The sequence below is a fragment of the Protopterus annectens genome, chromosome 6.part0, assembly GCF_019279795.1.
Source record: "Protopterus annectens isolate FY-2018-M chromosome 6.part0, PAN1.0, whole genome shotgun sequence".
NCBI lineage: Eukaryota > Metazoa > Chordata > Ceratodontiformes > Protopteridae > Protopterus > Protopterus annectens.
The window spans coordinates 428,440,295-428,453,932 of record NC_056737.1 but is presented as its reverse complement, the minus strand read 5'-3'; the positions used below and the strand labels follow the sequence as shown (position 1 = coordinate 428,453,932).

The window sequence follows — 13,638 nt, the reverse complement described above, 5'->3', positions numbered from 1 at the left end:
AAGGGCTCAGAGCTTATCCTTGATGTAATCCCACCTCCCCCTTAAACGCATCTGTCACTCCCACTGCAGACCTCACCACTGTCACACTACCCTCATACATATCCTGTACCACTCTTACATACTTCTCTGCCACTCCTGACTTCTTCATACAATACCACAACTCCTCTCTATGCACCCTATCATATGCTTTCTCCAAGTCCGCAAAGACACAATGCGACTCCTTCTGACCTTCTCTATATTTCTCCATCAACACTCTCAGACCAAACATTGCATCTGAAGTGCTCTTTCCCAGCATGAATCACTAATCACCTCCCTTCTTAAACTAGCTTCCACTACTCCTTCCCATAACTTCAAGCTGTGACCTAATAGCCTGACTAGCCTTATCTGCAAGACCATGGAGTGAATCATCATGGACCTTATCTACAAAGATATAAGTAATCTCCAAACACTTGACCCCACTCAATTTGGATTTGTCAAAGGGAAATCATGCCTGTTAAACCTGGTGTACTTCTTTGAGATAGTCACCAAGGCCCTGAATGAGGAGAAATCTGTGCATACAGCCTTACCTCGACTTAGCCAACATGTTTCACACTATCTCCTACTCAGGCATCATTGACAAACTCACCCAGCTAGGTATCAATTCTTATATCGTTAGATGGGTAACTAATTGGCTCACTAATAGAACCCATATAGTCAAAATAGGGGAATCCACCTCCAACAGCAGATCTGTAACCAGTGGTGTTCCACAGGGATCAGTCCTGGGACCTATACTGTTTGGAATCTATTTCTCCTAGGTACAAGCAAAAACTAAAAACCTGTGTCTGTCAAAGTTTGCTGATGACTGCAAACTGGGAGCTCTCATAGAATCTCAAAATTATGTCAACATCTGACAAGAATGACTTACACAAACAAATGATTGGTGCCAAAATCATGGACTTAAACTCGGCGCAAAAAAATGTATTATCATCCCTCTTGGTAAGGGCAATATTCCTGCAAACTACCACATCAATAGTAACACCTTAAGTATGCACTCAGTGGTGAGAGACCTAGTCACACAGGCTGACAGCAGCCTTAACTTTGACCACCATATCTCCACAGTGGTAAGAAGGGCACTGCTCATCTCATAAGTAAGGACATTGCCTCCAAAAAAAAAGGAAGTTATAACCTCCCTGTACTCTTCTCTCATCAGGCCAATAACTGAGTCCAATGTCCCTTTTCATATGTACCTTTCCAAACACCTCCAATTGGAGAAACCAAAAAGGTTCCTCACAAAGAAAATATAAGGTCCTCAGCATCTGTCCTATGTGGATCATCTGAAAACACTGTTACTTTATTCTGTTTCATACAGACTACTCAGATGTGATCTCTGCCTTGCATACAAGGCAATCTCTGACCCTGCTTTATTGGAAATGCTGCATCTACATAAGTCAAATGCTAAATGGGTTACTCGCTCTAAAGACCTTAACCTGGTACGTGACATTAATAGAATCTGCTAGAAGGACAGATATGTCTCCTAGAGATTACCACACCTTTGTAACAGACTTCCATTTCATGTCAAACAGAGCACCTCATTTGCCCTCTTCAAACACAATCTGGATGATTGGATGAGTAACCGTAGATTCACCCCGGGGTTTCACCTGACAGTAGGTGCTGATCATGGAAATAAGGGTAGAACTTGGCTAGGCTTGTAAGGGCTTTTGGACCATTAGCCTAGTAACTTCCTATGATCCTATGTTGTAGAATCAGCTTGTCAGATATTTCTTTATCAGTGAATACATATTAGGGATTGCTTTACATGGCAGTCAGTATAAACAGGTGTTCTATATAGCTCTCTAGAGTTCTATGCCATTGTGCATTGGATAAAGCTTCCAGTATTATCTGTATCAGCCAAAGTTCTTATCAAGCTAACTGTTGTGCTTTCTTTCTCAGCCATAGATTCCCATAGAGGAAATTTCATAGTGCCAGTGTGGCAAACAGATCCCAGTTTCCAGTGGTCATATGCTCTGTCTATGTACCTTAACCCAAGCAGAATAACAGAGAGTTGGGTTCATTAAAGACTTGGCATACTAGCACTATCTTCAGCCCAGAAAAGTATTTCAGGATTTTATTGGGCATGATACTTGATGAAATCTAAATCCTGTTTTGGTTGCTAACACTGGTAAGGTTTCTTCCTCTGTACATTCTCTGAAACCTAGAAATATCCACTAACATAGCTGGAACCTTAACAAACCGTGCACAGTAAAGTCTCATCCCAGGCCACAAGACAATATAAATATTATACAACTAGGTTGCGCTCCATTTTTTTGGAAGCAATGAAGTTATGACATTGGCCTTGGACAATGAGTTCTCCATCTTTGCAATCAATCCTCTAAGTATGAATTTTCTCAATTATTTTATTTTTTTTGTCTGGTAAGATGATTCAGTCATTTACCAGTGAACAAAATATTTTCAGTCTGTGGCAGCCATTCATGATACCACTGATCACAGTCATGGGAAATGTCCTTTTTCCTGACGTGATGTCTGGTGGTTCTGATCCTTCTTTCTCATGAGCATGGCTATTAAAAGGTCTGTATGTCTTCTCAGCACTTCCTTAGTTTCCTTTATTTTCAGGTAAAAGCTCATATGTGCATGGTTTCAAGGTTTTCCATAAACCCATAGTGGCCCTGGCAACTCTGTTTTTTAAATCTTCCTTAAGCATCAGTATGCCCACTCTAAAAAAATTCCCTCCACCCACACTTTTTCTACTGTTCTTTAGGACTGTCTCAGCTGAAGCCCCCACTTTCCAAACATTCAGGCCAAGTGGCTCAAAATACAAAAGTTGCTCAAAGACTATTGAACCTAAAGACATACTCCATGAAATTAAAACATTCCTTCATCTGGGGAGAGGTCAAGTGACCATCACTATTTCAGCCCCTTTGAGTTAAAGTTTCCCAGTCTTAGTCATATTTTTTGTGAAGGTTTTTCTTAATCCAATATCAAAGGTAATTTTGCAACAGTTTCTAACTTTCACAGTAAAGCTACTTGGTTATGTTCTCTGTGTATGGCTTTCTTAAAAGGATTCTGTCTCCAGTGCCCCCTTTTATTTTAAATTCTGATTCCACACTGAGATCTACATTTTAATTAGAAAAAGTACTGAAATCTCATTTTGAACCTGGATCCTAACCAAAGTGAATATTTTCCTTTTGGAAAATTGTTCATAGGTGGTTAACTTTTGTAAGAAAAAATTCCAGACTTTAAGCATCTGTTTTTTTCTGAAGTGTATCTTAACTTTCATAAAAGCAAAGATCTCCGAAGAACAAACCCAATATTTATTCAGAAGCTACAATCTGTCTGAAGCATAAGCCAGTGCATTTATTGCCAGTATTCATTCCTGAAAGATCAAAAGGGGCAAGTGCTTCAGTCATTCAGTCCCCGTTTAGACTGAACAAAATCTTTTATAAAAGACTTCCAGCTCTTTATATCTTTCACAAAGAGGAGGGAAGCTAAGAACATCAATAAACCATGTCACTCACATAGTTTACCAATGCTATGTTCTGCTATTATAATAAATATGGTAGTCTTTGTTATTTGTTCTAAAAAGTCATTCTATTGAAGCAGTTGTGACCAATGTAACATCTTTCTTCAGTACAGTCTCAATTAATGATGTCAATGTCATCACCATGTAATTGATAGTGCAAACTGGATGTACCAACAACAGATATAAGGAATCAAGGAATAATTAATATCCTTCCTTCATATAACAGTCTGTCTCCTATGTTCATTGCGGGTCTATATCACATAGTTGAAGTTTTATAACTTTGAATACAAAATGTTCGAACCATTATGTTCGAAGTTACAAAACTTCGACTATGCATAAAAAAAAAAAAAAGAAGGGAAAACAAAATAAACTGTTTTAAGCAGGGGGGCTGTGCCCCCCATACCCCTGCTACTTAAATATACCAACTCCGAGATCACACCACATTGAACAAATCATAAACCTCCCCTTACGAAGATTTCTGTTGAAATGCTCGAACTTTTACAAATTCGAATTTATGGTCTCGACCATATGAGGTTTGAACTTCTAAAAGTTCGACTACGTGATAGGAACCCGTTCATTGCATACTATTGTGTTTAAGAAGTAATAACCATGTTTCAAGAGTATGTCAGAATAAAACTGGTGTATGAGGTACTTACCTTAATAATGCATGTTCAAGTGTTGAGTCTTGCATAATGCTACATTCCTTCCTCCTTCTACCTCCACTCTACTGCAACCATATGGGAATTAATCTTTTAGGAATTAACTCCTTACTGGCTTTCCACAGCACTGTTTGGATTTTGGTTCCTCTCTGACATTTTGCTCTAATTAAGAATGTAATACGACTTTGCTCGTGGAAAATAAAAAAACAAGGAAAGTGCAAGGACAGTGTACTAGTTGTACATGTTGTGATAGAGGTAATTGTCTTGGAAATAAACGTTTAACAAGCCAGTTAAAGCAACAGTTATACATGGCAAGAAGTAAGGAACTTGCTGGAAGAGTGATGGTTCAAAGTTCAAACTAATACAACCCTTTCTAAGGTCATAATTATGTAAGGGACAGTACCAATGATGTTTTTCTTCTCAGTGCTGACTAAATGTACATTTGCCTTTCTAAAATATTCCTTTTTACCTGTTTCTAGCATCTGAAATTCATTAACTGGAAATGTTAAACTTTCTTGTTAGTCCTCTAATTTTCATTCTCTTCTCTTGTCAGCTGTCTGAAGCAGAGTCCTGGATGGAAGAAAGGCGGCCACTTGTGGAGAGCACTGATTATGGGAAAAATGAGGAGTCAACCCAACTTCTGCGGCGGAAGCTGGACCCTGTCATCCTGGACGTGGAAGGCTTTGGAGTCCGTATGGAAAAACTTCAGGAGACAGCATCAAACTTAGTGAATAATGACAACCCTGACAGGTACAGCATGAGGAAAATAGTGGCATGTGTCACAACTCAGAACTTCTGCACACGTAGACACTCAGTGAGTGAACCATTTGTAAGGAAACTGTCAGCAAATATATTACACGTCCATCCAGTTTAACTTCCAGACTTATCCAAATCAGGGTTGTTACCAGCTAATCTTGTTTGTCACAGAACACATGCATACCCTCAAATAAACTGCCATAACATATGGTGGACAGAAAATGAGGCCACTTGTCATAATAGCTCTTAGGTGACCCATTTGCACACTATTCATTGCAAGTTAACCAATGTAGAGGATCCTTGAAAAAAAAAGAGCAAGTCATGTACACACACATATACGCATGCGCACAGGCACACAAACACACACGCACGTATGTATATAGTCATGATAATCACTTCATGTATAAAATAAAAAGTCCTTTACTTCTATCATTGCAGTATTCATATATAGATAGAATAGCAGGTTATATAATTTCACTTTGGAAGGAGGCCTTTGTCAGCATTCCCTCCAAGACTACCATGATAAGTTCCTTCTAGGTTTAAACTGACAAACCAGATTATTATGTTTAGTGCAACTGTGCATGAAAGAATCAATCACTGCCTAATAAGATTCACCTGCTGATACCACTTTAAAGAATGCAGTAGAAAATGCTGCTCCCTACCCCAGAGGGTAAAATAACACACTTCAAGAACAGTGATACCATAGGTATCGTTGCCAAAAAAGGCTCTAAAAAGAGAGACGCTGTCAAGGCAGAGAAGTAGGTCTGAACTGAGGACTAAGATAAGCCAGACTCAATATATGGGGAAGGTAAGTAAGTATAGAAGGCAAATCAGCTTGTAAAGAAGGGAGATTCTTCTTTTCGTACCTAATAAAATTCTCTTCCATTTAGACAAATACATGATGATATGTTTGTTAGTCTTCTGGAAATTAAATGCCATGTATGAAGAAATCTGTTTCTTGTTTTTGATTGAGAGGTATTGAAGAAAATGTGCTACTGGTTTCTCTTTTCAAAGCTTTTGAAAAGCATCTTTGGGCTCTCACCCAAAACCTTGTGAACTAAGAGTTGCACAGGGATGCAAACAGGCCATTGTCATGGTCCCTGCTTATGCGTTTATATTACACTATCGAAAGATGAAAATAGCGAACGCTATTTCATCGAACCTCAAATATCTAAACCACATAATATCAAACATTCAGAACAGCGATTTTTTTTCCTTGGGAAAAGATTCGCTATTCTGAAACACATACACACAACACAAGCACACCTAAAAAACATCATTCCACACACATACACTTATAATCCTACAACTAACCCTACACTAAACTGTACATACACTACTATCTATCCACTTACCTTAACCCAAACCCTAACCCTAAGGTCCGTCACTATTGCACACTCGCCAAACCCACACCCTAAACTCACTTAACCCGCCCCTAACTCTAATTCACCTAACCCGCGCCCTAACACTAACTCACCTAACCCGTGCCCTAACCCTAACTCACCTAACCCGTGCCCTAATCCTAACAACCACACAATCGCACACTTACCTGAACCCGACCCATAAATTTCCACCACAGAGCTAAAAATAGCAAAGCCACAGAACCAGCCAACTGAATTCTTTCCCTAGGAAAGAATTTGATGTTCTGCAGCTTCGCTATTTTTAGCGTTTGCTCAAAATGGGTCAATATTAAAACATTCAAAGTTTTAAAACTTCGATGTTCTGATATAGATCCCCTGATGATTGATATCAGAGAAACCAACACTTCTGAGTTCAGTTGTATTTTATGCTCTAGAAATTGGATCAGCATAATAAAGTATCTGATGGATCATTTAATTCTCCTGCCAGGTATATCACTATCTTCAGGAAGAATGAGAGACAGGAGAAGATTCCATAGCTTCATGGCCAGTCTGCACATGAATGCTTCCCTTCTTGTTAATATGTCACAGTGCTAAAGTATTGGTTGTCATTACCTGAAGAATACCTGGATTCAGACAATTCCCAAAAACCTTTAGGGCAGTGATGGTCATCAACATCTGTTTCATATTGATGCAGAGTAGGATCAGTGATAGGGACAATAGCTTTCTTGACAATCCAGAACTCCAGGTTCTGTTGTAAGAAACTGAGAAGGTAAATGATGCATAAAAGGTCTTCCCACACTTAAGGGACAGCAGTCATCAACCACTGGAGTTCCCTAACCAAGCATGGAATCAGGAAATTAGTTAAGTCTGGGCACTTTTAAATGATGCCACAGACTTGCTAAGTAATGCTGAAATTTTCTCAAGTGCATCCTGGCATTCAGGACATTCATGGAAATGTTACATAAAGAATGAGAAAGGGTCTGGCTATAGAAAGTCTTGTCATACCTCCCACTACAAGAGGGCCCTCATCTTCAGTACCCTGGCAGAATGACAAAAGTATCCTAACGAAGTCTAAAAAAATTCTGGAAAACATTTATTTCATGATACAGTCATTGCTGGTCAGAATCTTGGTGTATAAATGCAAAATATCCAGAGCACACTCAATACTAGGAGTCTAAACAAAAAACTCCACTCCCTAGAAGCTCTCTTTACCCTAGAGAATGTTGACATATGTGCAGTCACTGAGACATGGTTTAAAGTTACAAAGAGCACACCAACAGTGCAAGGTTATAATGCTTTCCACACATTTAGGCCAGCTGCTTCATAAGCAGGGACTAAGGGTGGAGGTGTCTCTATTTATATAAAAAATAAATATACTTCAAGGCTGGTCAAACAGGACAATGCACTTGAGCTGCTCCATGTTCAAATCACCATAGGTAAAATCCAATACCTCTTGTTTGCAAGCTATATGTCCCCCTCTATGAGCTAGGAAAGTCATACATTGTATTTAAACTTTTTAGAAACACTAACCATCCAACCTAATACCATATTCATGGGTGACTTTAATTACTCCACTATTAATGGGGAATCATATACAACACTGAATGTACATACATTGAGATTCCTGGATTTTGTAAGCACAAACTCCCTGGACCAGACGGTTAATACACCAACCAGTGGTGCAACCATACTGGATCTGGTCCTCACTAATATGGGAGAGTGCTGCACAATCCGTACTGTAATGCCTTCCCTAGTAAGGTCAGACCACAAAATGGTCTCCTTTGAAGTAAAAATAAAACCTGAACCCCCAGCTAAACCTGGAGTATTCAGGAACTATTCTAAGGCTAACCTCCTGCTACTAAGTGATAACCTGTCTAAATGTCAAGCCCCCATAAACCCTGAGAACACTGCCTATGCAGAACTGTTCACAGAAACCCTGTACAAGCATGTTAATAGCTGCATAGAGGCAGCTGTACCCACCAGGAAGAAGTACAGAACTAACTCAAAAAACAAGCCACCCTTGTGGAATCACAAAAACAATAGGCTGCATAACAGGAGGAAAAAAATCATGGCAGAAATTAGGAGGTGCAGCACCCAGCAGGATAAAACCATTCTCATCAAACTGAGCAAATAACTCAGAGGACAAATAGTCTACCAAAGCCAAATCTGAGGTATGTTTGGCCTCCCAGGCCAAAGACAACCACAAAGCATTCTTTAGCTATGTCCGCAACTTCAAAGGCAATTCACAATTGTGCGCGGATCTCATTGTAAATGGAGCCAAATACACTGAACCGGAAGATATAGCAAACCTCCTGGCTGATAAATTTCAACTTTACCCCTCTCTCTCCCTCAACCTTCCCTCAGGAAATATCAAATATAACTCTCCCTACTATCACTAGGGAACAGGTCCTTAATTCTTTCTCTAAGACCAAGAACACTGCATCAATGGGCCCAGACAATATCCCAGGATGCCTTCTTGACAATATCCCAGGATGCCTTCTAAATAGCATGAAGCATGATCTATCAGGGTCTCTGGAATCACTGTTTAACTGTAGCCTCCAAACAGGCTTCATGCATCATGAATGGAGAAAGGCAACAGTAATCCATGTGCACAAAGGTGGGCCATCTACAGACTCTGGAAAGTACAATACCGTACGTCTCACTAGTCTTATATGTAAAGCCATGCAAAGAATTATCATAGAGATGATCAACAGACATACAGTAAACCTCCAGACACTGGACACAACCCAGTTTTGTTTCATCAAGGGCAGATCATGCCTACTTAACTTAGTGGAATTCTTTGAGTAGGTCACCAAAGCAATGAATGAGGGCAAAATCGTTCGCACTGCCTGCCTTGACCTGGCCAAGGCATTTGACCAAATACCCCATTCAGACATTGTTGACAAAGTTAAGAGGTTCGTTACAAACCCATATGTCACTCAGTGGATAGCCAACTGGCTCACAGACAGCACCCAGGATGTTAGAATTGGGGAGTCCACCTCTACAAAGATGCCAGTTACAAGTGGAGTCACTCAGGGATAAGTCATTCGACCGCTCCTTTTTTGGCATTTACTTTTCAGAAGTCAAGGCCAATGTCAGTGATCTCTGGCTGACTAAGTATGCAAATGATTACAAATTAGGAGCTGTCTTTGAATCTCACACTGACACAAATGTTCTCCAGGAGGGGCTGACACAGACAAAAAACTGCTGTCAGAGCCATGGACTAAAACTAAACGCCAAGAAATGCATAGTAGTATCCTTTGGGAAGTCATCCATCCCTGCTAACTATCATGTTGACAACACACCCCTTAGAGCTGACCCAGTAGTCAGGGACTTCGGGACACACATAGATAGTAATCTAGACTTTGACCATCATGCGTCTACAGTGGTGAGGAAATAATTCTATGTTGCACAACTTATAAACAAAGGTATGGCATCTAAGTCCAAGAAAGTTATTGTTCCACTGTATTCAGCATTCATCAGACCTATCATTGAGTACAATGCCCGATTGGTATGTACCTAACCAGGCATATCCAACAATTGGAATGTCCTTTGAAGACCGCCTCAAGGCCCTATCCCTGTATTCTGTCCCCTACAGACTTTTGAGGGGAGGTCGATGCCTAGCATGCAGGGCATTGTCAGACCCCACTCTGATAGACCTCCTGCATATCCACAAAACAGGTCTATATGCACCGAATGCTTAAAAAAGTGAACGGTGATTAATCGACCCTATGTAAGCAAAAGCTTACAATGTCAAACTGTCAGAACAGAGATTTTTTCCAAGGGAAAAAAAATCACTGTTCCAACAAAAAAAAAAAAAAAAAGAAAAAAGAGAACACTTTAAACATTACATTAAGTGGGGGGCTTCACCTCCCCACCCTGAAGTGGGGAACTGCACCTCCCTCTGCCCCCTACTTAAATATAGCAACTACAAGACTGCACTACAGTGCCAAAAACGGCAAAGTAACAAAGCAGCCAAGCAAATTCTTTCCTAGGGAAAGAATTCGCTTAAAAGCTGCTTCGATATTTTGCCTTTTCAGTCTTTTAAGTTTGACCAAGATGCATTTGAAAGAATGCGTCTTCAGTCTTCTAATAGGAACCCCACAAAGCAAAGAGCACCAGAATTACCCATTCTAACCTTTCCTGTGATATAAATAGGACCTGCTAGAGAGATAGGTATGTATCCTAGAGGCTACCCCATCTATGGAACCATCTCCTCATCCATGTGAAGCAGAGTTCCTCCCTAACCCAACTTAAGTGCAACTTGGACAATTGGATGGGAAACCAGAAATTCATCCCTGGTTTGGCACCTTTGTCTCTAATGGACACAGGTAACCTGTAAATGGTTAATCTCCTAGGCCCATGCTTACACTTATCAAAGGTATCAGAACTTGTCAAAGATTTGGGATGAATGGCTAGGCTTAAAAAGGCCCATGTGGTCATTAGCCTAGTAACACCTATAAAACTATGAACCTATGAACACTGTCCATCTCAAAGTAAATTCACTGAGACATAAAATCATACTGTGGCTACAAGTTTTATTGTCCAGGATGGATTAGCAGCTACTGAGACTGCACAAGTAGAAAACCTATCATGGCAGACTACATGGATACCTTTTTATAAACGTGAATCAAAGTATTCTCAGCTTAAATGGTACCTTTTGGAATATTCTGCCAGTCATAATTCATTTCCTTAAGAGGGGAACAATGTCTAAAATAAAGAAATCTATTTTGACAGTTATTTTTCAACACTATATATGTTAACACCAGACAGGGGAGAAGGTTGTGCAGTCAGATTCGTAGTTTCTCAAGTGACTGTGCACAAATAAGACAATCACTCCAATAGGACTAATGTGGATGTCATTCAGGAATAGAACTGCCACAGTTAGAGTGAGGTGTTTGGGTAGTGTCCTAAGTGCTGTTATACCAAATAACAAAAAAAGCAAAATAAGTGAATGTTATGTCACTTGCAACTCAAGAAACCCATTTCAGGCTTGCAAAACTGGAGTAAGTCTTTAGGCATGCCTCATATCTATGGTTGTTATCCATGTTTGCTGGGACAAGAAGAGCTAAGGACTACAACATCACCATCTACATTTTGGCACAGTTGCAAGAGATTTAGTATCTTTCAAAGCACATTGTTTTTTAGCATGGAAATATATGGCATGCACATCTTTTGTTCATAAAGGAGATGGGACCCTCCCTATGACTTTCATGTTTAAAATTTCTCTCGGAAAAAGGCTTGCTGTTGATCAAAGGGACTTGGATAGCTTCAGAATTTAGTAAGAATGAAGTTTGGCTCAATTCATGTGACTGCCTCTCAGAACCCCTTCCAGACACAGACCTGAGGACTTATTCATTCCTTTTTTGGTATCATTTTTATCTCTGGGCCTGGTGACCATCAAGCCTTTAAGGGGCTATCGTCCAGGCAGCCATGCAGGTGCTGTGTGCTCTCAGTGGCATCCTGACAAGAAAAGTATTTCTTATTTATGAACCTAATCCCCCCAAGGTGACATGAGCACTCACATCACAGTGAGGGCTGCCCATGCTCCCTCAGTCTGAGCATGAGTGACCCTCCAACATGTGCAGAGTGGGGATGCCATCACTGGCTTGGGTGGCCATGTCCTTCTGCCCAGATCCCTCCCTCAACATTACATGATGATGACCCTCTGATCCTTAGCATGGCTGTGTTATTAAAACCATGGTGTAAGCCTGTTGAGACCCCCTCCTGCACACACACACACACACACACACACACACACACACACACACACACACACACACACACACACACTGCATAGTGATGCAGAATTTGGCAAGTCTTCCATTAATAGCTTTCAAATTCAAATATATAAACATTCTTGCAACAAAGCACAATACAGCATACACATTAAAATAGGCAAATAATAATATACAGATAAAAAGAAACATATGAATAAAAGCAGGCAGTAAGGTTTTATCTAGAAACCATCCCAGTACAGTTTTTTGTTCGTTTGGCAGAAATTAAATATCAAAAACTGTGAGCCAAAAAAAAAACCCATAGAAAAACACACAAATAAATCTTTTTACAGGGGAACAAGCCCCCTCCAGCCCCCACACATGCTAAATTATATATACCAAATCCACCGCCACACCACAGGGGAGAAAAAGGCAAAAATGCACTGCCAGATTCCAGGACAACTTATTTACTACCTTGAACTCAAGAATGATTGCTGGAAATGCACCACACGAACCACGGCTGGTAAAAGATTTATTCACAGGAACACAAAATAAATGCTGGCAAATGAACGCTATCAAATCCACATACATTTGTGTCTTACAAGACTTCTTCAGATAACACACAATACAAGGAAAACTCATTAAGTACTATTCTAATTTCAAACTAACCAATTAATTCATCCAATTAATTAACCTATAAAAAACATTTAAAACCCTACTAAATTTATTATTAAAAACTTTACACCACAAAATACAATAAATACATTAATATATAAATGTATAAAATGTATGAAATATGTATATATTAAAAAATCATAATAATATGGCTGAACAAGCTACCATATGCTAACCATTAATATTTTTAATGCAAGGTGTGAAAGCTAAAAAGTGATAAAGATAAAACTTTAAAGTTTTGCTGCCCTTAACTTTAACAACGGAGCAATTGAAATGCTCTCATTAATGCCTGGGGGTCTGGCAGCATCTAAAGTGACCTGCCAGTACAGTTCCCATATACAAAATATTAATGGTTAGCAGATGGTGGCTTGTACAGACATATTATGAATTTTTAATATATACATATTTCATACATTTTATACATTTATATATTAATGTATTGTATTTATTTTATTTTTTGGTGTAAAGTTTTTAATAATACATTTCAATAGGGTTTTAAATGATTTTGTAGATTAATTGGATGAATTCATTGGTTAGTTTGAAATTAGAAAAGTATTTAATGAGTTTTCCTTGTATTGTGTGTTATCTGAAGAAGTCTTGTAAGACAAAAATGTATGTGGATTTGTCAGCGTTTATTTTGTGTTCCTGTGAATAAATATTTTACCAGCCATGGTTCGTGTGATGCATTTCCTGCAATCTTTCTTGAGGTTATTGGTTGCTTATGAGATTACTTTCCTCTCTCATTTTTCGTTATTTTCTACCTTGTCCATAAAAGGAGGATTAGTACAAAGGGACACCCTGTCCCTGAAAAAAAAACAAAAAAGGAAGAATGGCCATAAGGGTCTGGAGCTCAGAAACCCTCTGAGCAGAAGTAAGAGCCACCAACAAAACAGTCTTCCAGGTACAATGTTGCAAAGAAGCAGAATCTGCAGGCTCAAAAAGAGCCTGAGACA

General features: G+C 39.4%; 1 protein-coding gene across 1 annotated transcript in view; it reads left to right on the top strand.

Moving 5' to 3' along the window:
* The window catches only part of SPTBN5 (spectrin beta, non-erythrocytic 5), a 1,783,454-nt gene that overhangs the window by 1,397,575 nt on the left and 372,241 nt on the right, over window positions 1-13,638 (top strand). Inside the window, exon 55 of the mRNA XM_044073536.1 lies at window positions 4,730-4,926. Coding sequence (XP_043929471.1) covers window positions 4,730-4,926 — 197 coding nt within the window. The remainder of the gene's footprint in view (window positions 1-4,729; window positions 4,927-13,638) is intronic.